At 46.1% G+C, this 27,410-nt stretch overlaps 1 protein-coding gene across 1 annotated transcript; it reads left to right on the plus strand.

Moving 5' to 3' along the window:
* Nucleotides 1–476: 476 nt before the first annotated feature.
* On the plus strand, nucleotides 477–27,410 carry T265_03699 (hypothetical protein; the record flags this gene model as incomplete). The annotated part of the gene is made up of 13 exons (XM_009168241.1): nucleotides 477–910; nucleotides 1,134–1,399; nucleotides 5,577–5,733; nucleotides 5,773–5,839; nucleotides 5,880–6,065; nucleotides 10,023–10,271; nucleotides 15,053–15,412; nucleotides 16,818–17,322; nucleotides 20,843–21,269; nucleotides 23,097–23,300; nucleotides 23,823–23,999; nucleotides 24,997–25,255; nucleotides 26,825–27,410. 13 exons carry the CDS (start codon nucleotides 477–479, stop codon nucleotides 27,143–27,145), a joined length of 3,612 nt encoding a protein of 1,203 aa, XP_009166505.1.

Consider the following 27,410-nt stretch of genomic DNA (forward strand, 5'->3'; position numbering starts at 1 on the left):
GAACCCACTTCAAATCACTACTAGACATTTATTTATGCGAATCCTCGCGCTGGCAAGTACACTGCCCCGCGCTGAGTACATAAAGAGTAGGGCTACACCCTTTTTCCACTTATGCCTTTCAGGTGAACGGCAGCCACTGACCGACAAGAACAAAACCGACCCAAGAAACTTGGGCAAAAGCCTCGATCTTGTGTATCAATCCGTGAATCCGTGAATCCGTGATTGGCCTTGTTGCTATACCGGCAAACGGCCAATCGCGACCGGCGTCAGTATCTTGGTCGTAGCGGCGCCTACCTTGTGCAGCAAAGCGGTATCGGTCCGGAATTCCGCCGAATATCTGGATACCGTTTTTGTGTGCTAATCAGAGGTGATAGTGAAGCTATGATGTATAGAAGAAGCCTGCATATGGGCCACTGGGCAGATTATTTATTTAGCCACCATATTCTACCTATGTCTCCCGTTCTTGCGTGACAAACATGCTCGTGTTTATGGACAGCTTAACCCAAGCCAAGGACGAAGGACTCATGTCGGATGCCATATTTTTCGACTTCTCAAAAGCATTTGATAAGGTCCCACACGTCCCGCTGCTCCACAAACTCGAGTCTCACGGGATTCAAGGGAAAATCCGCTGGATCAAAGTGTTCCTATCAGGCAGATCATTCCGAGTGAGAATAGGCTCGACCTACTCCTCTCCAGCACCGGTCTCCATTGGAGTTCGTCAAGGCTCCGTCTTGGGACCACTCCTGTTTCTGATCTACGTCAACGACCTCCCAGACGTTGTTGCGAGTCCATGTCTACTTTTTGCGGACGACTTGAAATCCTGGAGTTCCAATGCCAGTGCCCCCCAAATGGATGTAGACGCTGCCAAGCAGTGGTCGTTGGACTGGCACCTTCCTCTGAATGATGAAAAGTGCGTCCATGTGTCGTTTGGAGGGGATTCAGCGAATGCCTTTGTTATGCATGGTGAAAAGGGACCAGAAAACATCATGAGGATAGATGCCAAAAAAAGATTTAGGCATCTGGGTCTCCTCAAACTTGTCCTTCGCACTACACCATGAGAAATCGACCCAAAAGGCATTCGCCGTTTTACGGATGATCCGACGTACCTTCTCCCGTATTACGGGAGACGTCAGACCGCTCCTGGAGTACGCCAACAAAGTTGTCTACTCAGGACGTACGAAAGACGTTACCCTCATTGAGCGTGTCCAGCGGGCCGCCACGAGAATAGTTGCCGGCCTCAAGTCCGTGGACTACGAAACGCGTCTCGCGACGCTTGATCTATTTCCCCTGGAGTACCGTCGCCTCCAAGGGGACCTAATTCTTACCTACGCCCTGTTTGAACAAAGCTTGACAAACAGGTTTTTTACCGTTGACCCAGCAAACACCCGGCGGGGACATAGTAAGAAAATCTTCAAGCTCAGGGCACACACATCCGTTAGACAAAACTTTTTTTCATTTCGGGTAGTAGCTCCGTGGAATGACCTTCCTCCGACGGTTGTACACGCTCCTTCTCGAACCCAGTTTAAAGCACTATTAGACATTTATTTATGCGAATCCTCGCGCTGGCGAGCATACTGCCCCGCGCTGAGAACATAAAGAGCAGTGCTACACCCTTTTTTCACTTGTGCCTTTCAAGTGAACGACAGCCACTGACCGACAAGAACAAAACCGACCCGGGAGACTTGGGCAAAAGCCTCGATCCTGTGTATCAGTCCGTGAATCCGTGAATACCCTGCCCACACTTAAAGCGCTGTTCAAGCGGCGCTTGATTCTCCGAAGGCAGGTGCTTGTGACAATTTCTATGGAAGGGAAACAGAAGGACAACTCATGAGCCGAAGCCCAGTAAACAAGGTTTTACATCATCAATGCTTACGTACAAATCAATCAAACTGATAGACACCGCATAGTACACATGTATACTTCCGGTCGACTTTTGTGGTTTTCTTCGAATTCAAGGAATCCATTGACTCTGTGGGTGGGTTAGTTCTCTTCCACATTCACTTGGCCAAGGAGCACTGCTCTTGAGGTTTCGAAGTGCAATGCACACTGTTCATCCCCAAACATCCAGTCGCATATATGCGGCCCTTCTGGGGTTTGTGATTAATCAAAATACTTTAAACAAATCTAAGGTTATGGTGGTTGGTTAAAGTGTTCAAAGTTTGGTTGCGCAACATTCTTCTACGAAGGAAATGACTGTCCTAATGTGGAATTCTTGTTTGTGAAAAGCAGAGGATAAGATGTCGCTTAGCAACGCAAAGTGTAGGCAGCTACCATCACACTGAGTGCTGTGGTATCTTAGCTATTTCTTGGTTATTGGTCACTTGACTCTCTGCGTATTGTAGGCTGTAGGACGCTCCCCTCCTTGCCTTTTCACGTATTACCTTTTTTCATTCCCCATTGCAATTTGAGTACTGCCTCTGCACGTCCAAGCATTAAGACTGATCGCTTTGTTCGCTTTCCAGCTTGCTCAGCTGCAGCTTCTGTGCGCTGGTCTTCAGTAACAACCCCACACATGTCGAGTTCAGTTTTCAAACCCTAAAAGCTGTCTTTGATGTTCGCACACTGTAGCATTCGACTCAACATGCTAATCTGAATCTGTCGAGCAGTTTTCAACGTTCTGACTGCTCTTTTAGAACGGACTAAAAGCTGACGTAGGTGCACTTAGCGGTGCTAAGCTTCAATCGGGTGGTCGTCCTTGGCTGGATACGAGACGCACGGACAACGGAGAGCGCCCGCTGCAGATGTGCACTGGCCACAGACCATTCTGCAGTACACATTTCCGAAATATGAAATCGTTCTACTTCGTGATGCCCGAACCCAAGCAAAACACGATGTCATCAACTACCGTTGGTGAAACTTCATCACCGCCAATAGCTGCTCCTCAAATATTTATGTGGATTGTGATCATAAACTTGTCCCTTGTACTCATTAGGTCTGTGCAAACTGCACTTAGCCACTGAAAAGCTAGTGGACCGCTAAATCAAACAAATGTATCGACCACCTCCTCCACCGTCTACCTGCTGATTCGCTGTCGAATATTAACGATCACCGAGGACAGATACCCCAAACTTTGCTCAGTGTCAGAACTTTTACATGCAGTGTAACCCTGCCAAGCGCATTCAAGGATTGGACCTCTGGTAAGACCGTGGCTCTGGTGGAGACTTGACAACAGTTTCCCTCTAGTCGCAAACAGCCCAAAATAATGTACCCTCCGATGACAATCCGAAAGGTTGCAGAAATCCAAGTGAAAAATGCCAGGATTACCCGCATTTTGTTCTAATTGTTCCGCTCAATCAGTACTAGTCATTGAAACCATCAAACCGACTTTCTGATACCTAGCAAAGGAAGACATCTGGACCGTTAAGCACAATACTTCGAACAACAATTCACTTACTCATTTTCTGTTTGCGGTCCGGACTGTTGGCCTTTAATGTGAACGTCAATATTCAGCCTCCCCAAGCCTCATTCACGTTCGAACATATATCCTTACCCAGAGTTCTGACGGGCTTTCCCCTGCTTTGTTTAGGGACCATGGCGAACTCCTGAGCTAGCTCCTGGCTAGCCTAGTCGTGTCTCTCCGGATGAAAGAGACTTTATCAGACAATTGGGCCAAGCCGATAATAACGCCCGTCTTCAAAAAGGGTACTCGCAATGGAGGTGGTGATCGCAGGGATGTCAGCTGGACTTGTAACAAGTCTCATGGCATCAGTGGTACTTCGTCTTTTTGAGATGGCACGCGAGACCCTAACCTCCGAACATCAAGCGAGATTTCGACTTGGTGTAGGCTGCGTTATATGTACAAACGACCCACAATCCCCGTTTTCCCCGATTCCAATGATACCTTCAGTTCTGTCGGTGGGCCAGTGCCTCTAAGTACACTTAATCAACAGGGAATACCTCAAATGTTTGTGGACACAACCCGATGCTTATATTCCGACTACTCCGGATGTGCTAGAGTTTATGGTATGCTGTTCGAAAGCTCCTCTGTAAGAGGTGTATGTCGATGATGTACACTCCGTTTTGTCGATAAATCAATGAAGCGAATGTGTGAGGGTCTACAAAACTAGTGTTGATCTGGAGTACGCAGACGATATCGCTCCCGCGTTTGAAAACGGGATGGCTCACTACTCGAGGATTTACTGACCGATGGGCCCGTTGTTCCAACCCGACTTCTGCATCTCGACTTCTGTTCAGGCGGGAGCAACCTGTCACTATCCCAACCCTCGTGCTCCTTTCGAGCACCATGGCACAGAAAGTCTTACAGCTGAATGTTTTTTAGGAGGCAGGTGTAGCAAAAGCTCTGTCGAATAGATTGACCATCATCACACCATCTTTCGGCACGTGCCTCGCAAGTTCAAAGTACAAACTCATGATGCAGATCGTGCAGTCTTTGAGCGTGCTCCTTACAACTCAGGCAGAAGCATTGGAGTTTGTGGGGAATTTTACATGCCTCGGAGCAGCCAATGGGACCTCCCGACCGAACAACTAATTGTGATCAAAGGTCAATCCCATCTAGCAGCATGTATACTAAAACACACGCAACACTACTTAACGCACAACCACCAAATCATCGCTATGCACCGCTACGCTCCCTAACCATGCACTGATGATGTCACGTCGATTGTTGATGAAACGTTTGCAATCGAATAGCCCAGCTCATCGAACAAACCAACGGCCATCTACACCACCTTAGCTATCAACATTTTTCTCTACAAGAAAGCTGTCAGCGTTGGGGCGAGATGGCTCGGTGGTTAGAGCGCATTTGCTGATCGGAAGGTCCGTGGTTCAAACCCGACCTTTGCCTCCCGACTTCCCCTGTCTAGGCTTGGGCGACCTGGCAGTATCGCAGCCGTCGTACTTCTTTTTGGTGGCATGGCAGTTAGGTACCGAAAGGATGCTTCAGCCACGCGGTTTTTTCGTTCTAACGTTAATGTCCCATTTTGCTCTCACCGGCCGCCACAGTAAAACGCCCATATAGTTCGGTGGGGTAGTGTTGTAACTAACTGCTTTCCCCACGACTCAGCTACTCAGCTCCACTTCAAATTCAAAAGTCGCATTATCCTAAAGCACGGCTCTCACGTTTCTGGCGTCACCCCCTCGATATGTCCTTTCGTCCTCAGTCATCGTCTAAATCAGCATATGTGCTTCGGTATCTTGCCCTCTCCTGCCAACAGCCTGAAAGTTTTCACGGTATGCATGTGGCCTTTTTTTGTTCTACTGGTATTTATATTTAAGTTTTTAACCGAACTCATTCCTCCCTCCTTTTTCGTCATGTAACCCGCATCTTAAAGTCTAACGGGCTTTATGGGTTTTTGATCCCGACGACACGGCCGAACTCTTCACCTCTTTCTCCCTGAGAACAATCCGACTTTGCAACCACCTGTCAATTTTTATCCCTAATCCTGTGCCCCTCAAACGCTACACTTAATTGCATATCCTTATTCCACTCAAACTTCTACGTAATAAAATAAGTTCTAAGTCAGTCTGACAATTCTACGCTTTTCAGTCCCGATCCCCGATGGACATATCTGACTGATCATCTCGTATTGGCATGGGTCGCTTGGCACCGAAGTTAGTGCTCACCAACCGACTATCTGTGATTGCGTACATCGCGCTACATTTCCTGTGCCTGCAACCACCTGTGAATGGCGACCACTACTCCACATTGGGACTTCCTCGGTCGGCCTCTCAGGCTGACATTAAAAATGCCTATCGCAGACTGGCACAGAAATAGTAAGTCTTATCCAGCTTTTCCATCCTTTTGTAACTCAGCCATCCGGATAAAAATTCTGACGCGGATGCGGCCCAGAAGTTCATGGAAGTCAATGAAGCCTATGGGGTAAGTTTTTCGGCATGTTATCCCCTTATCCATCTACCAGGTACTCTCCAAACCAGAAAGACGAGCAGAATACGATGCTTTTGGAACGGTACATGAAGAAAGCGGTGGTCATTCCCATGGCTTCCATCCCAGATTCCATAGCCAGTTTATGCATGCTCCGTTCGAGGAAATCTTCGAATTTTTCCCTGGCTTTTCCAAACAACCGGCGTTTTCTTCCAACGTGATGGTGAGTTGTTTATGAGTCAACGCCGACCTAAAGCTTCCCCCCTGTCGTGATGGTCTCGCTTCTGTGCTGCAATGGTCCTGCGGGCTATGCTGGTTGCAACTCAATCCTCAACTGACCAATCGTATTACGATGCGGTCTGGAGTCATACTGTCCCCTGTGGTAGGAGTGTGGGGACAGTAAGGCGTTTTCCCCCAGGTGACCATCTTCCATATTTATGGAAGCAGCTATGCTTCTTTCCCACCCCCCCAGAAACGGGTGAGAAAAAGTTGCCCCGATCATCCAACGGTTGGCCGTGACCGGCGCATTATTCACTACGGTCGAAATACTTCCCAAACCAGAGTTCGGTGCTGTTCAAAAGGCACCTGTGCGCAGCTGCACTAAAAGTGAGACAGCAATGCCTTACTTCCTGTGCCCTTGGGACAAGCGCCCGGGCTGAGCCCTACAGCCAATTGGGACAGACTATTGGGTCATTGGCTCCGGAAAGGGTTCCCCAAGAAAACCCTACCCACCCCAACAGACTTTTGAGTCATAGACTAGGGACAGGCCCCCCCGTACATCCTCCTACTGGCTTGTGGGTCAAAGGTTCAAGTTGGGGTACCCCGAGCAAGCCCCCTTCTTCAGCCTGGACAACCGGGAAGTATTATTTGCTGTTGCAGCTCTTCGCTCACCAGTAATCTCGAACACTTCCTCCCAACACATCTAACAATGTAGTGCAATCAATGAGTCTTCCAATTCCCTAGCCACTGTTCCATGCGCAAACCTTAACCAGAAAAACAAACCAAAATAATCGCTTACTAACCTCAAAAGCTCTGATCCACGTTGCAGTCTATAACTCCGTACTCTCTGTCAGTTTGGGCAACAGGTATCCCTTGTTGATACCTTACTTTTCCTATCTGTTGATGTATGTTGTGTCTCGAAACACGCATACAAGATCCTACTTTGGTCGTACACCTGAAGCCGCTTTGGACGAGCTCAGATGTTCCACATTCCACTTTCGGGTTCTCGGTGATCTCGATGCACTGGCTCGTTGTATCCACTGCGTAAAAGTTGCACTCAGCCCCTAGACCGAAAGCACTGCTGGGTTGGATTCCAGTAAACAGTCGTCTTTGCGCTGTACAGTTGTCTGGCTCAATTGAGAGCAGTGAAGGTCGATGCAGTGAATCGTGTTTGTTTATCGTATCAGTAAATGCTCCAACATATTGCAGTTCTGAGACTGAGGAGGAGAGCCTTTATCAAGATCTGTCGCGGCCGCTTTGGTCAGCAAGAAGGATGGATATAGTAATCCTGGCGGGTGATATGAATGCCCAAGTTGGTCCGATAAATCCTGAAAGAGCACATTTAGGTGGCGGATTTGGGATCGACGCTGAGTGTGGGGATACTCAGAAGCGACGTCTTCGGTAGTATGTAGACCATCGTCTGTTCCTGGCTAGCACGAACTTCCAACACAAACGCTCGCATCGACGTACTTGTAGGGCACCCACAACAAGGTATTCATGGGCTCAGTTGGAACATGTGGCTATCAGTTACCGATGGAGAGCCCCAGTTAAGGATTGTCGTTCCTTCTGGAGTACGCTACTTGACTCCGGGCCTGTTTAGCACTCTGCTCTCCTTCAGCATTAAATGTGCCAAAGGAGAGAATCTCTATTATTGAAACTTATTATACAATTATTATTATTATTATTATTATTATACACGGGTGCCCTTCGGCTTCAATCGATGTGACAGGACAGTTGGGAAACGGACACCGACCCACCATTAATTGAGACCCATACTGCTACTCCCAGAGCTCGATTCCACGGCAGCACTTGGCGTTGAGTGTTCTATCTAGCTCGCAGATTGTCTCGCAAACTTGTGCGCGCTGAAGTTCAACAGACGAGGACAGGCAGAAGACACGATCTCTGTCACCAATGACCCAGGTTTTCCTGTTCCACTATAGCTCCTTTCGTCACATTTGGAAGAGAATAGTATGAAACTGGTTGCCATGTCATTCTAGAATCTTTCCAAGTTGGTCAGTTGACTTAGTTTGCTTACTTTGCTTCGGTTTGTTTGATGTGTCAGGTGCCTACAGCAATGGACATTTATTTTCTGCATACATCATAGCGTGATCTGAGTTCGTCCATAGGTTCTAGTAGGAATGGTAGTTCTTTTTGGAACCATGCCATCGACATCTGACCACAGTATAGCCGAACTGAGTTCAGTGTTGAGCTGTGGTGACGAATGTTAGGCAGCAAGGTTTTGCACTTGATTCCAGGGTTTGAGGCTCACTGAATACGGACGGTGGTCGGTGCACTGCCCTTTGCTTCGTGGTTGGGTTGACCTGTGTTATTTATTTTTAACGAACATGGGCGTCCAACTGGCGAATTCAGATCTCCGGTTGTTACAGGCAACTCTAACACAGGTGCCTTCTGAAGAAGCTTGTGAAGCTGGGTGTAGAGTTCATCCTTGACCCAAGAGGGGCTACAATAATTTTATCATATGTGCCGAAAGCACAAAGCTTCTGTTTCCAGACCGATATTGAAGACTTCGGGGGTCAGGTGACGCGTAGTTTGTCATTGATTTGTGTTCATTCAAGCAGCAAAACTTGACACTTCCGTATGTAGCTGCTGTACCCGTTAGGTCAGATAATACGGCCACCGAACGAGGACATAAACGAAACTCCACACGTTTGTAGATCCCAGCGCTTATGGTTTCAAAATGCACGCTAAAGTGGGTCGTAGAGGCCCGCCTCTAAAAGACAACATACATCGTCGTCCATACTCTCGGTGTGAAATAATGCTTCATGCCACCCGATTTTTCCTCTTGCTGGAACTGCGTTACCACCAGACTTACAGGTAGAAGCGGCGGTTTTACTCATGCTTCGTTCCTTCCATGATAATTGTGCGATCCGTTTAAAGGATCAAAAAAACTTTGTCCAGTAATCTTAGAATGCCACCTGGATTTCGGTTAGGCTTGAACTCGCAGTTAACTCAATTATAGGTGAGTTGCCCTACGTAACGACGTATCTCGATTTTAGTTAGCAAATGGGGCGTCTCTGATCTCCATATAATCCGTCACTCGACTCGATCGCTTCTGGAGAACTGACCACAAACAGTTTTATAAGAGACTATGATTGAAGTGCGCTTCATGTGATTGGCCGAAGGTTGTTTCTCTCGTAGATTGGTCTCTCCAAAGGTGAATACTTGCACCACAACTCCCCGTAACGGCCTCCGATGGGATTCTATGAATGATGGCCTTCCGCGCCGTATCATCATCGCGGTGTGCTTCCCCTTAATCAGCTTTCTATCATGAGACTGACCATGTGCCTCGGTGGACGTATCGTGACAACAAGTAATCCATGGCACCACCTTATGCAAAACCTGTTTTCACATCTGTCATCACCATCGTAACTCCCACCGACCACCGCGCTCCATGCTGACGGAGACGGAGACAAAATTAGACTCACAACCATAGTAGAAGCGACTTAACAGTCGCGTGGACAGATACGATTGTAAAAGTGCCATGAAGATCGGTTCCAGCGTTGGCGTGATGGCGAGCAAATTTAACTAATGTGCATGTTTTTGTTGACGTTTGGGTACTCAGTGAGACACTTCGAACGGGGGATTGGTAAGTTCCATGGAGAAAGGAAACCTAACTAAATGGAGCGAACAAAGGCTTGTCAACTGTGGTTGATGTTTTCAGATATTTGACCGTATTTCAGACGGAGATTCATCGGCTACAAGGGCTGTTGTATATCGGGAGTGTCCAGGGGTTCCCCAAAATTGTTTTCATGTTGGTCATCGGGAATATTCCTTATTCTTGCTATTCGTCCTTGTTCTGAATTGGCTTCATGCTTTCTCTCATATTCGATATAATCCTTCCTATTGTTTAAATGAATGTGGCCAATGTTCAGTCACGCATCCGTAGTCAGTAATCCAAGTTTACGGGTTATGTGAGTTTCCTTCCACTTTCTTCCCTCAGGATATTGATTTCCGAAGCTACCGCCTCACCCACCTTCCGAGAACCCGTTCAGTTCCACTTCTCATTCTTGGCTATTCAGACTTTTGTATTCCTTGTCAGCGACTACGACCGTTGTGGTCCCAACTGGCTGACGAACTCACTCCCCTCGGGGCCGCCGTGGCAGCGGTCAATTTGGAACGAGATGGGGCGTTGCGAGATGAGTTACGCGTACTGCATGTGCCGAGTATCACCATAGTGGTTGACGGTCAAGTAAGCGCATCCTTTGTTAGCAGCGTCAGACTGCTAAATTTCACTAGGTTCTTTGCCTTTCCATGCCTAAAAGCCGAGCGCCACCGTACAGCTTCTCATTTTTGTTGATTTCCTGTCTAGGTTCGAATTAATCACACTCGTGATCGCTCGGTAGTCTTTGAATACTAACCGAGAGGTTAGGTGCGTGATTATTCTGGACAGTCTATACCAAAGACTACTCCTGCCAAAGGCATGCCCTAGCAGGGCATGCTAGGTGAACAGTTAACACTATTCTACACCTATTCGCCGAGCCCCGACTAGTCATCAAGTCTGAGTGAGTGAAAATGTTCACACATGCGATGTATTGGTGCCTTAATATAGCGTTATTACAGACCGATGTATAGTAGGCCTCTGCCTTCTCCATACTGCTAAGGATTGACCAAACTAGTAATGACGCCTACAAACGAAGAGAGATTTCTCCACGTGGCCACGCATATTTGCAAAAGGTGTACCATCGACCTTTGGAAGCACTCAGAAGACTACTCAATATAATCGCTATTATAGGCGCGATATTGATTTCTAAGGATCGGACAATTCCTGGATAGGTCTTTCCTTGGCTCGACTATCCTTTTTTTTGTTTAGCTGCAGCACTGTGAAGTTTTCCCCGGCAAGACCTGAAAGTAGTAGCGGTGGTGGTCCGTTGGACTTAGTTGTTCTAATCCGCTGTCAGACAGTTTTTGGTTGGACTGTGTCAACCAGTCATCGATCTTCACGGTGTATCCCTCCGTTCCAGTCAACAGAATGGTCAAGTTTTTCGAAATTTGGCTATCAAACAATAGTCCCCCCAAGGCCGAATTTCTCCGTGGAGTGAAGGGTTTTTTCCGGTTTACAAAGTTTAGCTTCAGAAACCTGTGAATCGCTGAGAAAGCAACTTACTGTCCGCCAACTTCTAACGCGGCATTCCAACTTTGCAGATACCACTGTAAGCTAAGTTATACGGTAGGCGGCAAACAGCTTACGAAGAACCGATGAACCTTTGTTCAAACACTTCTGTATAACTGGGTACACAAAGCGTTTCTGTGGTTCCCACAGAAACGTGTTAATTCGGGTCTTGGAAGTTGTATGTCACAAAAAAGTGAGAATCTGTTGAGAGTCAGCGAGTTTTGAAGTATAGTCATTCGTAAGAAGACTGAGATTACGGGACGATCAGTCCGACTGTTGGACACTTTAAAATGACCCCGGCAAACGGTAGAGCACGGCCGACGCAAGTTTAGCTTGGCATCCTCCAAGAACTGCCCCCTTAAATCTAGGAAAGACGAGGTGCCTCTGTGGTTAGATTGCGAACTTACTGACCGGAAGGTCCGTGGTTCGACCCCACCCTCTGCATCTCGACTTCTGCTGTCTAGGTTTGAGCAAAAAATACCGTTCAGCACCCTTTCGGTGCCTAACTGCCATGCCACCCAAAGGTTGCACTAGGGCTGGAATACAGCCAGGTTGCCCCAGCGTAGACAGGGGAAGTCGAGAGGCAGAGGTCGGATTCGAACCACAGATCTTTCGGGCAGTAAATTCGTGTTCTAGCGACTTGAGCTATCTCACCCTCGCTTGATCAACCTGACATTATCCCGACTCTCGTGCTTCCTTTATGTGGCCTGGCAGTTGGGCACCGAAAGGGTGCCAAAGCTGAACGAAAGCTAGTTAAAGGATGCTGTATTCAAACGGATATGATACTAAATCAAGTTGTCTATGGAATGGTTGGTAACATACTTGATAAGTGTATTATAGGGCGAGATAGATACGATAAAACACACAAGAAGTTTTGGGCGGATCCACTGTTTGTAATCTATGTGGTATTATTGGATTATCAGAAGTTGTCATAAAAGTTCAGGCCTAAACTATGGTAGATAAGATCTGAAATGTCCGAGAAAGATTAGCGAAGTCTGGATCAATGTAGGCATTTTGAGGGTTTTACTTTTACGGCTATTGTTGTGAATTTTGGCGAAATCAACGCTCACAAGGTTGCTTCTTCACTAACAAGGTAAATAACAATTTAGCTGTAACACCTTTCCGGTGCCTAGATGCCATGCCATCCGAAAGAAGTATGTGGGCTGAGATACTGCCATGTTACTCGAGCCTTTCGAGATGCAGTGGTAGGGTTTGAATCACAGATCTTCCGACCAGTAAATCTGCGCTTGCAATCCCAGAGAGTAAGAGTCCAGCTGGATCAGCGCGCCATACATGACCGTAAGCCTCAGTCCGTTTCACAAACCTGTCTAAGCGGCAGACCAGAACTGAAAGGCACGCCCACAGGTCCCACGTGAGGCGGCTTCGTCTAAGCCTGTACTGATGGTCACTCAGCTGCGTATTGTTTTCTAGAGGGTGTAGAAACTGGTTAGCAGCTTTGGATTTCAGTGTTACTTTCTTGACAATCGGTCGAAGTCAGTCGAACTAAACCATAAGTAAAAGTTCCTGAAATCACTGTAAGTTGTTGACAGAGACGTTACTAATACTCCTAGTGTCCAAATAGTTGTGTAGCTGTCCAGACCGAATTAGCCACTCGTTATGCTGTCATATCCTACCGAATCTTCAGTCCCTGTAGACTGTTGTGTTGGGCCATGCCTGGTTGCAACCGTGGTGCAGTTCCCGAGCAGAATTATTGACTGGTTCTGGTGCCAGTAGCTTGGTCGCAACTGATGCCCTAGCTGGGTCGGAAAAGATCAAGCTAACTGACTCGGTATGCTTTTGAAAACTAATATTCCTCACGTATTTACTGGCGGAACAATATATGTACACTATTTCAAGGCTTTTACTGGCAGCTCATTAGAAGGCTCCTTTAGGGGATTCGAACCCGATTGTTTGAAACAAAAGTCTGCGGTGCTATCCATTGGGCTACCCGAACGCATTCAGAATAAACAACTAGTTCAGGAACATGTAGGCTTTGCTTTTTTAATATGACGATGAATATAATGGTTCTATGCCTGGGGGAAAAATTCTGCTTGTTTGTGTTAGTATCGGGGTATGCTTCCAGTGCATAAGGACTGTGACGTTGAACACTACTGATGGGGCATGCGAGTAGTATGTTTTCTCGTAAATCCACTTCTTGTCTCTTGAAAAGTGAAATCTATTACGGAATTTGTGGAGTCGCATTTGCTTGCATTTGAGTAACAGTCAGTGAATATCCAGGAAAGTTCAGGAAGACGCGTTTAAGGAGAAGATGGATATTCATTTTTTGTAAACAAGATGCATTGAGAGTTTTGCTTCCCTATCCAATAGTCTGTAGCTTTTCAGCTGGCGTTTCCTAATAAACATCTCCCAAGCGAAGGCCTTCTTCCTTTCATTAGTATTACGATTATGATTAGTTGTGAAATTAAAAAAAGCCGCGGAGTGAATTTAGAGCGAATGGTTTTCCATATTCTTACCCAAGGAAGACCTCCTTCCAGGAAAAGCCTCAATGGCATTTCCCATGGGTCATGCTTCTGTTTCAGTTCCCTTTGGAACGCGCATCCTTTCTTGGAAACAATTAGTAAGTTCTTTGTTCGTGAAGCGTACTCTGCACCCATGCCAATCCCAAGCCGATGTCAGAATGGACAATCTGAATGTTCACGAGTACTCAACCCTCTCAACGATGTTGGTGTATGGTCAGGACAGTTCCTTCTCATTATAATGGTATGAAATACCCTTGACGGTTAGGCAGTGCTACAAACCGACCTCGCGTTGATTCATCTAATGCAGGTTTCGTCCAGCTTGAATGCACGTGATTGTGAAGTGAATCCGCTTGGTTCTCGTCGTCGTAAGACGTTGTTATTTGGACTGAGATTCACACAGCTGAGGCTGGGTCTGGTCTAGAGCATCTACCTAGCGTATAACCCCTCCGGAAAGTATACCAACCACTGCCATCGAGGTAGCTGGCCCTTTTTACTGGAACACTTCATTCACATTGTTCATAATCTGCAATTGCGCATTCCCTTCCAACGCGAAATGTTGTGCGCATGGATCCACCACATCCAGCTGGGCTAGGAAACCCGGTTGATCCTAATTGACACCCGAGGTCAATCCGGGAAAGACTCAGAATTTATGCCAAAATATGCATCTATACCTGTGATCGTTATAGAACAGGGGGAACAGATGGTTCTGTGTTCTACTAATTCGTACGTCTTCCCCTTTACCTGTACATAGTATAATATGGAAACCTTTATTGCTGCATTCCAAACTGTGCGTAGCGGTCTTTCTGGGGAAGTTATCCGTTGGGTCAGGATGCATACTGGACTACATCATCTTCGGATAGTCTACAAGTTGAAGTAATATTTCCAACCACAACTCACCGGTGGGGCCAATTCAGAGCACAAGGTGCAGCTGCAGTCAGCATTCAAGTTCGTTGATTACGAGGCTTATTTTACCGAGGCACTCGGGATAAGCCATCGGAACCTCAGTTTAGATTTACCTTGGGATCACTATCCCTTCATACTCCGAGAAATACAAGTTATGTTATGCTCTCACTGTGTATTCACGTACAGATTCTACAAAGTGATGCCATTTCACTTTTGCCTCAGTTTTCTCACTTTTTTCATTTGAATGTTTACGTCACCAACATCGCGTGGTGCGAATGAATGAACTCTGCAATGAGTGTTCTCTCAGTTGGTTTTGTAGGCGACTTATTTTATGCGTATGCCTCATTCAATATTTTCTCATGTGTCCTGGGTTGTGTTCTTGAGGTATTCTGCATGATTGAAATTCTACGGTCGTCTGTATCAATTTCTTCCGTTCATTTCATCCTCATTTATCTGCATTGTCCTTTGCCCTGTTAGATCAACTACTACTCACAAAGTGGATTTGCTCATGGCCAGATAATCGATACCCTACGGCAGATCTTACTACGCTCTAACCCTTCGAGGTCCAAGGCTATACCTTCTTTCATGAGTACGACTCTGGATACGCCATTGATATACCACATCCAGACCAACTCCACTTTCTTTGAGGACTTTCATCCTGGCTGGCGTCGGGACAGTCGCCCCCGAATGGTGCTTTTCAAACCGTTGGCTGTACCGTCTTTGCGCTACCTTTTGGCAGCTTTCCGCGCTGCGGATCACGTTGCCGCAGGATTTGTCAACACTGAATCCAGCCAGGCCCGTGAATTCGTGCGTCACTTTGATGTACCTGTGAACGAGGTAGGTTTTTCAGGTGTACAGTGAAGTTAGTGTTGGTCCTTTTTTCCAGACGGGATGTTGGGCATTATTTATATGTTGTTTTCGTTGTTTTTGTTATTTTCAGTCAAAACTTTGAAATTCCTAACTGCTCACAGATTATCAGCGGTGTTTTCCTCCATATGACGCTAATTTCGATGGAAACTTGTCAGCTCACCACTAGTTTCGCCCTTCTCTGGGCTCGTCAGGTAGTCCCCCAATCTTCATCGATCTTGCTTCATACACGGACATCAAACCGTTTGTGTATAATGATAGGNGCAACTTAGGGTGGTATCCTGCTGAAGCTCTAGTTTATGGTCGGGCGAGTTACGTCATACTGTCGATGATGATGGTTCATTGGATATCGGGGAATGTCAATATCGAAGAATATCAACGAATATACATTGCATCAAAACATGCACTCTCCTCTCTCATTGAAACAGTTTTGAACTCAAAGAGACATAGGACATCTTTTCGGCTAGGAGAAGCCAAGATGGAGTTTCCTTCAGAAAGTATGATGAGCTTGTGATTGTCAGACGCGTTCCATCCTTCAAGCCAACCTTCGTTTGTCATCGGTTTAAAACACTCTGGCAATTTTGTTGAATATGATTAGCTCGGATGTGCTGATTGGTTGTTCACCTAGCTTGACAATTGGATTGCAAACGTTTCATCACCAATCGAGCTGCGGGGTTGAGCATAAACTTCTAGGAACTATTGGATTCAGTTAACAAGTGGAATGTTTATAAACATAATCCGGCCATCAACTTTCCAATCTTTGGCTACATTACATTCATTTATAATAAATATGCATGATATTCAGACCAGGTAAGTGCAATAGATTCTTTTGTATGGGATCACTTGGTATTTATTTGACAAATAATCCAATCGACAGTATTCAAACGGTTGAAATCCGCTTTATCGCGCCGCCAACATTTGATGGTTGGGACGCTTATTGTATCGCACAATTTACTACCTAATACCCCAGCATCACAGTTCCTGCTTTTCAGATCAGTATGTTTCATGTGAACTGCCCTTGACAGGCTGGCAAGCTCAGCAACTTGCGTTTTATAAGCCTAATTTCCTTGTGAAGTGCATTTCTTCAATGTGCTCTGCGGTTTGTTCACTATGTTGGGTACGCAGTTGCATTGAGGGAACAAACGATTGAATAAGATCATGAGGCAGCTGTATCAGCGGAATCAAGAGCAGTGATCCAATGGCTGCTTTTTTACCTTATGCAGTAGTTATTTTATGTTGCGAATTAGATGTTCTCCTATGTCACACGGCTACAACCAATCACATTAACGCTAATCCACTTCGAGACCAAGTGTTTAAAGATGCCCCCCATCACAGCATTCTACGCCCAGTCCCGCTTTTTCATTTCTGTTTATAGGAGAGCCTATTGATCTTTCATGAGGACCCCGATGTACCGGTTTATAGAGCTTCCGATGCCCGTCTCTCGCCAACCGACCTGGATGAGCCAATTATGGCCTACAGTCAAATGACCGTCCCTCGGATCTTCAGTACCGCCCGCCTTTTAGATCTGTGTCCCACGGACGGTGCGGAGCCTAGAAGCCAGTTTGCTTCAGCATCTGAATTGCGGACGGGTAAACTGAAAGCGAATGGTGGTCATCGAACACACCGGCACTTTTGCCTCGTCCTGCTGCTCCATTCGAAATTGGCCAATTTAGAGGCGAAACCGGTCGGACATGCAGACCATTGGCTGTCCGCATTACGCTCCTTGGAACCGTTTGTGCGCGAACAGATTCAACGCATTCGTAGCCCGCACCATGTTCTCCAGGTTAAACTCGTCCATGTATACATGGATCGTCAGGCTACATGGCTTCGACGACTGTCGTATAGTGCAAACGGCTTCCCAGTCGATCTCACTTCTCCCGGTAGGTACTTGCCTTTACTGATTACGGGTAGTTTTTTAAAAAAAAACATATTGTACCAAGCTTGAGCACTTCTATATGTTTTAAGAACGATCTAGGCAATAAGACTTGTTTCAAACTGACTACGAATTTACCCCCTGTTGCATTCATCTAGGAGAAGCTTATACACACCGTCATTCGGTTTACAATCCTAAAATTCAGTTCAGCTTTGACTGCATTGTGAATTCAAGTGTAGGACTTATGACGGGTGCCAAAATTTTGGCGTATGCCAGTCGACCGAATTCCTCGAAAGGCTCTTTTCGCATAAACACGTGAAGGGTGGAAGAGCCAGGGGCGGTCGAACAATGACTTGGCAGCGAAGTATGAAAGCCATTACCAGCAAACTCAGCTGCACTGGTCATTGCCGCCCTCAGTGGCACTCATGCATCCAAGCTATTGCTTTCAATGCATAGCTCCCTTCCCAATTCCCCCACTTAACAGTCCACCCACAGTACTGTATTCATGCACTAATTTATCAGCTTCCGCCTCCTATGCGCAGCTACTTACCCCACCTCCCCGAATCATCGGTGAACGAAATTGTGGCAGCTACAACCACTGTACGACAAGTACGCGGTTATCACAACTGACAACGAAGATGAATGAATCATTAAATCGTCAATCCAACTGTTCATGGTGAACATGAAATGCAATATTCATTCTGTATGATCTTTTTTCGTTTATGAAGAACGTGGATCTTCATCGGTGTTGTTTATCTGAACTGGCTGGTGTGGGTCCCAAAAGTGGAATTTAGTTCAGTTCTGCATCTTGTCATCTTTCAGCCATCCCATGACCTGTATAACTTCTAAGCGTTCTGAAAGACCGAATACCCCGGTTGCATCATCGGTACCGGGTTTTCCTTTTCCTAATTCTGGTTCTCCTCGTCTTTCGATCGGCTCAAAGGAACATTGTCAACGGTTACAAGTATTCATTTTTTGCGGGTAACCATCTTGTTACTGCCTGTTTCCACTGCGCTCTGGAGTAATTCCTTACGGCGTTTTTGGATGTCTTTTGCGTAAGTTTACAATGCCGATTGGCTCCGGGGTCCTTCAGGTTTCCAGAATATCTTTCATCTTGGTGACTGTATGGCAGTTTTTTCACACGGTAGAATTTCACTCTAGTCTACTGACTCCAGCAGCATAACTGTTTGCATTGGTTGCCACTAGATTATGCAGGTTTTGTTAGTCGGGACGACCTCCGTATTTTTAAGTCAGCTTTGGACAAGACGTAAAACATATCTGCTGGTTGTTGGTCAGGTGGTTGTTGATCTGTTCACCGAGCTTGGCAATTGGCTTGCAAACGTTTCGTCACCATACGAGGAGACATCATCAGTGCGCAGTTGGGTGCGCAACTGATGCGCACTGATGATGTCTCCTCGTATGGTGACGAAACGTGTGCAAGCCAATTGCCAAGCTCGGCGAACAGATCAACAGTCACCTGATCAACAACCAATGAACTCACCCGAGCAATCAATATTTCACCACATTACATATCTGCTGGTGTATCTACCTCATCTGATCGGTACAGACTGACACTGCTGCCGAAAATAGGCAACAGGTTCTTTGTTCGCCCTCAACGGAGGCTATTTCTTTGATATTCCTGTAAGTTTTATTGACCAAGGTCTCGTTCGAAACTAAAGTGCGTTGACTAACTAAGCAGGATTAGCACACTCGTGTCAAATTCAGAGGTTGGGAGCGTTAAGGGAATCACTCAACCCGAATTCCCCTGGGTTCGAACCCTCTGTTTTTTCTAGTGATAGTCAAAAACCCAAATGAACGCGAAACGCCCTGTCTGAAACCCATGCAAGCAATTGTGGACACATTTAGGCACATTTTGAAAACTAATCGCATGCAAACTGCACTTGCAACTGTGCACCGCTCACGTGATCTTTCTAAGCCGTTTGCGATATAAGCAATGTATGCAGTCGTAGTTAATACACGATGACCAAATTTGTCCAATTTGAGTTTTCAAAAGTGCGTGCCCATCCGAAGGTCGATCACAGGAGACGTGGCAAGATTTCGTTTCAAGATATCCTAATTACTGACCCTGATAGACTGTTTCGCAAGCTAACTGTAAATTTGGGTAACTCCAGAGTGCATGATTTTGTGCATATCGTCCAGATATAGCACCCTTTCGGTGCCCAGCTGCCGTGCCAACAGGAAGAAACACGAGGGCTGGGATACTGCCAGGTTGCCCAAGCTAGACAGGGGAAGTCGAGAGGCAGAGGTCGGATTCGAACCACAGATCTTTCGGGCAGTAAATTCGTGTTCTAGCGACTTGAGCTATCTCGCCCTCGCTTGATCAACCTGACATTATCCCGACTCTCGTGCTTCCTTTATGTGGCCTGGCAGTTGGGCACCGAAAGTGTGCCAAAGCTGAACGAAAGCTAGTTAAAGGATGCTGTATTCAAACGGAAGAAGACGGGGCTGGACTTGCAACGAGATGAACGATTTTTCTCCGGATATGATACTAAATCAAGTTGTCTATGGAATGGTTGGTAACATACTTGATAAGTGTATTATAGGGCAAGGTAGATACGATAAAACACACAAGAAGTTTGGGGAAGTCGAGAAGCAGAGGTCGGGTTCGAACCACGGGCCTTCTGGTCAGTAACTTCGCGCTTTATCCACTTGGTCCATCTCTCCTCAGGTGTGCAAAATCCTCGGTACACTAAAAAGGAATCCAGTCTAGCCCACAATCGATGGATGAATAGTCAATTGTACTACTTCTGTGATACGGTCATTTGTGCATCCTCACTCGGTGTTATCAACCTTTTGAGATTAATGCTGTTTTGTCTACTCCGGGTTGGTCGGGTGAATTTCTGACGCTTGTCACACATCCAGGAAATAAGCTATTTTACCGCCTCATGTTCACAAAAGCCTTGCCCTGTCCAATCTTTTTCTATAATTCCGACAAATTAACCGCCTTGGATCGTCGTTCAACGGATTTATGCCTCTGAACCGTATCAACGGCGTTAGGCTACTTAGTTCCCTTAGTGCACATTAGATCGATCACCCCTTACAATTTTCACTGCGACAATGTTGTTGGACGTTCAGCTGTATCATCACCCTTTCGGTGCCTAACTGCCATGCCACCCAAAGGTTGCATGAGGACTGGGATACTGCCAGGTTGCCCAAGCCTAGACAGGGAGAGTCGAGAGGCGGAGGTCGGGCTTGAACCACGGACCTGCCGGTCAGTAAATTCGCGCTCTAACAACTTGAACCATCTCGCGTTGCCGCAACGCAAAATAAGGTTTGCGTTTTAAAGTGATGAACTTGCTCAACCTTGGGGTTATGGGTTCTGTGGTTACATCGCCCGGTGATATTTCGATTACCTCCATACGACTTGCAACACCTCTGAAAGGACGCGAATCCGTTATGTCGTAGGTCCTCAAGAGTCGCACCTTTTTGCTTTTCCCATTGGGTTTGACAAATGGAAAACATGAGTCTGCTCAGCTCATGCAACCATGTTTTGCCTTTATTCTCAGGACTGAAGTTGTATATCCCTCCCTGTTCCTTTACTCACCACTATCCAGATAACATTGGTCGCCTCGTACTTCTATGGCGGATTAGTCCCACTCATACCGCAGTCTCTATGCTACCCGTAAACTCGGAGGCTCACCCTTCCAACTTGTTGCCTCTTTCCGCTAATCCGATTCCTGTCGACTGGTCTCCTGCCGTTGCTGCCTCACGAATACGTACGGCACTGCTGCTTGATCTGGTTGCCCTGTTGAACCCAGTGGTCGAAAAACGGACGGCGGATTTTCTTCGCAACCCCATTCCCCAGAACTGGCATCTGACATCGGACTATGTAATCGAAGAACATGTAGTTGACGAGTTAGCGGCACCTCTATGGCTTCGACTACGTCGCCGACTGTGGCAATGGAGTGGGGATGCGGCCGCTTGGTTCCTCGAGTTAGTCCCTTCTGTTTCTAAGTCTTTCAGTCAATTTGTGTTTGAGATTTGTCCACGACTCTCGTTTTAGCTCTGCAGTACAGCCCTGCCTCCTTCAAGAAACTAACATTTTCGGTGCTTGAGGTCAACATTGAAACGAGGGTCCTCCAAACAATCAGGAGTCTTTTTCTTGAGTGAGCCTTTGCTTCTGGTTAGCCTACTCCATTCACTCGACAGTGAATAAACAGCCGTGCACCCTTTTTGTCCTTGCCACAGTTCTACGAATACTAAGTAACAAAGTTAACCAAATGAACGCCTATCGGAGTATATGGTCGTTTGGCATTCGGGCAATCTCAGGTCTCGTTCAATAAGACCTTGATTAAAATCTCAGATCGATGGGTGACGGTGATGAACTCTCTGACCAGTCACTGATGATTCCAACAAAGAGACTCTGCCACAAGCATTGCCTCTGTGCACCTGAGTGAAGGACGGAAGTCCGGCAGAGCTCTTCAGTGGAACTCAGTGTCAAAGTTGGGGACTTTTCTGAATATCTGCCATATTTACTACAACCGGGCTTGAGTGCCTCTATTTCGGTGGATATTTATTGTCGAAACACGGTAAAATCTCCGCAACGACCCCTGCAATGACTGTCCTAGAGTGATTTACACTTGCATAACTAGTAGAAATGTGCCGGAGCTTCTTGAACACTTCTTTCTTGACGGATGAACAATGTAGTTTGTGACATACTTACAAATTTGTTCTAATGATTGGTACCAAACATGGGATACTCGGTGCGGTGTGCATGTTGTACAGAGGTTTTAGGTTGAATAAGGTGATAAATACCAAATTTCTGATCTTGAAGCTCCTCGGAACGTGTGGAGTCATCAAAATCGTGATAAATCTTTGACACTTTTCTGCTAGGTGCCCGAGTTTCCAGCATATCAAATGTCTTACCTTAAACCGAGGGTATGTGTATTCACCAGACCCAGTGCAAGTGAACATCTTTCGTTTTTCTTCAGATTTTTTCCGGTTGGACGGACAGCTAATCTCCATAAAAATGTGATATTGAATTCTCTTTTATGGGTACAACACTTGGTTTAGCTTTATTCTGCGATCACTGGTTTCCCGTAGACCCCTCACAAGCAATTTCTCTAACAGTAGGTCTTTCTCTTATGGTGGGAGCACTGTATCACTTTGTGGCGGTTACTCTTTAGATAATTCGGTTTCGAACCCTACTCAATTGTGGCTCTACTGGTGGGGGATGTCCATTGTACACTCATGTACACAGCTTCAGCGGATACGCTACTTCATTTGAAAGAAGCCGAAATTCCTCTTTCATGGTTGATGATGTCCAAACAGAGCCGGTGAATTTAATCCCATGGGCACAGTGATGTTTTTCCTGTGGATCTGCTGTCTTTATGGTACATGACGTCCTCGTTCACCAAGAACCCCACCGCCTCCGTGACCCAGTTGTGAGGTTTAATTGCAGTGCTCTGCCTCGTTATTTTACTGCAGTGTCCCTAGAACAAACCCTGTGTGAAGACCAGACGGACCTGCTTTACTTTGATAGATAGACCAAGAATCAGTGCAGGTTTTATACTTCTCATCCATACTTTGTTCTCCAGCTTACAGGATTACTATCCAATCGTAAAGTGTTGTGCAGTCTCATGTTAAAGTGGTCCACTGGTGCGCTCTTGCTTCTCAGTTTTATGCCGTGAATACTATTCAAACTGGCGTCATCTGTTGTTGTGCTTACTAGTGTACAGACCAGTGAACCTTCACTTGTTTTTGCAGTATGTTCCCGCACCCCCTGCTGTATTTTCCCTTTTACTCATTTAGTCTCCTCAGTCAGCCACTTTCGTTTGTCTTCTCCACGACTGCAATCATTTTGGGCCTGCTGCTGTTCAGCCTGACGCGTCTGGTCATGCAGGCAACGGAGGCCGAACGTCCAATTCGCCGACCGAAGGTATCCAAACCGGACGAGGAACCGCGTCCCTCTGAGCAGCCACGGACTCACTCAGCTACCGCACCGCCGAACGGCGTATCGTCCAGGTTGGTCTCATCATATTGCAGATTACCGTGTAACATTGATTTAGCTCTCCTGATAGGAATTCTTGGTCGAATAATTTTTTCACCCTGTTATCTTCAAACCTGATGAGAAGTGGGTCGTTAGACAACTACCCCGGGAGAAGAATGAGTCTATCTGCTATTTCTAAGTCTGTTAATCTGGTGTCTACCCGAAGCTGGTTGACTTATGTGATGGTGAAGCACGGTCGGAAGCGATCATCTGTTGTCCTCATGTCTCTTCGTGTACTCTGTCCCCAAAATTGAACGGAGTTGGAATGTTTCAGTGACCGGTTCCTGGAGAAATAGTCCAAAATGTTAGTTGTGGTTGCATGCTTACATCAATAAATGTTTTTTTTGCTTTCTATTTTGTCATAGTTTTATACCGTGTCTGCTCAGTCGATGTGCTCTAAAATGATTGTCACAACATCATTTACAATGCTCTGTTTTTCACTGAGTCGGTTTATGATTTTCATCTACTTCTGTTCGTTCTTCGTGTACCATTTTTAGTTCGTTCAGAAAAATCACACCCGCACCCGTGGTAGCCCTAAATCCGCTAACATACGACAGTCTGGTGCTGGATGCGGTCAGTGGTCATCAACTGTTAGTTATTTGTTTGCGTGGAGATGGTGGTGCCCAAGATCGCCGACTGTGCGCCAATTTTGCTTCAAAGACGGCCCATGTGATGTGAGTTTTCAAATGAATATGTTCAAAGTCGCCTCAAGTGAATCGCCTTTAATCAGTGGTTATGAATTCCTATTTTACGTAGCTCCCAAATTAAGTCATTCATTTCTGTATAACCACTTTCACACACGTATCAATAGTAGTCATCACATAATAAATTTGATAAGATTTCCTTGCCCTGCATCTTTGCATTCGTTGTGAGATGGAGCTGGTATTTTCCCGTCTTCCGGTTGATTCATTATCCAGTGGTCGACATCGAAAGGGCTCCGTATTGTAAATATCAAGTAGGTCCATTCAGTGAGTCGTTTCACTAGTACCCCTCTCAAGAATCGCGTGGAAAACGAAGTTTCGCGGTGTTTCTTGTTCAGGGCTTACAGCTTGGGGTCCAGACTTGATTAGAACGCATCACAGACTCCTTTAGGTCCAAACTGACTAAAGTCACCATCTCAAGTTTCCTTAGCTGACGTGAAATTTTGTTTGCTTGACCATTACCGAGTTAGACAACGGTACTGTAGATTTCGAATACTCTATGTACCACCCAAATGACGTGTTTTTCGGCGAGAGAGCCAAATCAATCCACTGTGTCACTGAACGTCCCAAGCAGTAATCTCGGCACTGGTCTGTTTTTCTAAAAAGAGATAGAAGTACTGCCCTACTTGCATGACTCGTTGGACGGCACTGTAACCTGTTTTTTTCGAACTTCTCCATCATTCTAGCATTTTGAACATCGTGCCGTAAAAGCCATAATTTCTCACTTGAACAGCGTTTTTGCTGCTCTATTTGCTTTATTCTCCCTCAGTATCCTACTTTCAAAATCTCCCATCATAGCCATAGTTGAATAAGCTGGTCGCATATTCGTTGAACTTATTATCCTTCACGACGAAATCGCATCCTCACAAGGCCACCAAATCGGAGTGAACGTAGCTGTTTTTAAGTAAGACTATCACTAGTCCTTATCTAACTCTTTCCACCTTTCTTTTCGTATTATTCACAACCTCAGTTCTCCTCGTGTTCGATGTGCCCAACTTTCTTTGGAACGTTACGCTGGCTGGTATGCCAATCTTCTAAGGGTTGCGCGCTCTGGAATGGCCGTACGTGTGTCACGTGACTCTGACAGTCCCTCCGTCGCCGACCCAGGCACGGTGTTCATTAACCCAGCCAACTGCGTAGGTACTGTGCTTGCTCTCAACGGTGCAAGGCGGTACTTCAGCATCTACCACCCATTGATGCCTGGTGCAGAGTCCAGTTCGACTGTGTCCGTACGTCTCCTGTTTTCAATTTTGCTAATCATAAACCGTCAGTAGTCTGTGTCTCCCCACCCAGGCTCTCAAACATTCCAATTCGATCAAGTAGATTTTTATAATCACGCCTAAATTGTTGGTTCATAGTCCGAACTGAAGCACTACTCTCCGTGTTATCCTTTTTTTTTTGCTTATCGAGCTCCAAAGATCGAACTTTTACCATCGGTGGCAGAGAGTTTTTGTTTGATTACGTTTTCATAGATGTATTTGTTGCGTATCCGCGGCACAGGTCGTGCTAGCAGTGGCTAACGATCATCTGTGGAGATCCCAAATCTGCAATCAGTCGGCTGGTTAGTTCTGATTGAGTGCCAGATTGGATAAACGCAGTTACCATTCTCCTACTGTTTTCGGTCACATCCAACATTCAGTAGGAGAAGGTTTGCGATCAGTGCGAGCCCGTAATTTATGTGAAAACAAAGTGTTAACCAGCCCCAGATATCCAAAGTTTCTACTTCGGAAGGAAACGGAAGTCAGAAAAGTCATTCACGTTGTTCCGGATGACCGTGATATTGGAAAGATTGGCACACACACACACACACCCTAACATTTGCTACTTCAAATTTCCCATTGGTACGTCTCAGTTACACGTGTACTGACAAACTTGTCCAAGACGATCCACTGATCATCATCATCATAAAGACAGCAATCATCATCATCATCATCAAAGACAGCAACATCAGTGTTGCCACTGATGCTTCACTGCCGTACAACGATCCACTAACAATCTCAGAGGTTCTCTGACCAAGCGTGGAATGTCTGAACTATTGCTGTTTCTGGTTAATTCTCCCATGAGGGGACGTGTAATATTTGTTTTCCATAAGCGAGATAGCTCATTGGTTAGAGCGCGAATTAACTGACCGGAAGGTCTGTGGTTCGAACCCGACCTCTGCATCTCGAATTCCCCTGTCCAGGCTTGGGCAACCCGGCATTGTTCCAGCGATCGTGCTCCCTTCGGGTGGCATAGCAACTGGGCACCGAAAGAGTGCTACAGCTGAACGATTCCGTAGACAACTACCCTCGCGTATTCAAGGACACCACCAGATTTGAGTAGTGTTACCGTTTCACAAGGAATATTGAAAACCAACTCGGATGAGAGCATTTAGGACTCATTGACATACATTTGAAACCGTCGAATGGGTCCCCTCACCAGAGCCTAAAGTGTATGCCGTCCAGTTTGGATCAGAACACCACAGCCTCCACAGAATTCTATTATACTGTGAACTTTTCCTCAGTTCCCGTACTTGGCATTCACTAACCAGTGTAGCTATCCTCATAAAATGGTAGATCTCAACGCAATCAAACCTCAAATATTTTCACTGCAAGCAACTTAGCTGTGTTAGGAGGCTAAGTTTTTTTTAGTATTTTGGTGTGTTAAGTATAATAATATTCGCAACCCGTGTTTCTCAAGCGTCCAGTGTGTGTTTGGCCTTCAAACGGTTCTCTAAGCCAATTTCAAAACATATTTTTACAGTTAAAATGTTATCTTACCAGACGAACACAAGCTCTTTACTGTCCTGAATTTTTCAGGACTCCGAATCCTCAGTGTACTCGGACACAGAGGCGAATATAGGTTCAGTTACTGATCGACCGCAAAGACGTCTCCCGACCGTTCGAAAGCGCCGAATCTTTGGACATATCTTTGGGATGGAGTCGGACGAGGATGAAGACGAACGTCAGTTGCAGTCATCTTCGCGCAGTCGACCGCCACCACCTGTGTTGCTTGAGAGTGAATTATTAGATGGACTTCCGAACTGGCTCGATCGTTTGTTCGAAGGCTCTCTACCTCGTTATCAACTCATCGAGTGGCCTTCAACTCTTCGCGGAAATGAATTGGACGAGTCAGACTGATCTGCCTGACAAACGTCCCGCCGTTTCTCTCAATTCTAATATCTGCTGTGGCGATTCCCCTTTGTTCCTGTTCTTTCCTTTTGTTACGGATTTTAGTTGATTATTGCTTTGCATTTCAAACCATTCTGGGTAGTGTATGCGGTCCAGCACAGAGAAATCCATATTAAATTGATGGTATTTTGAGACCAAATATACATGTTGTACATCGTACTCCGCTCCGTAATCTGTTCAGTTACTTCTTGGTCATTTGATAAAAATTAAAGAG

This window comes from Opisthorchis viverrini, assembly GCF_000715545.1.
Source record: "Opisthorchis viverrini unplaced genomic scaffold opera_v5_53, whole genome shotgun sequence".
NCBI lineage: Eukaryota > Metazoa > Platyhelminthes > Trematoda > Opisthorchiida > Opisthorchiidae > Opisthorchis > Opisthorchis viverrini.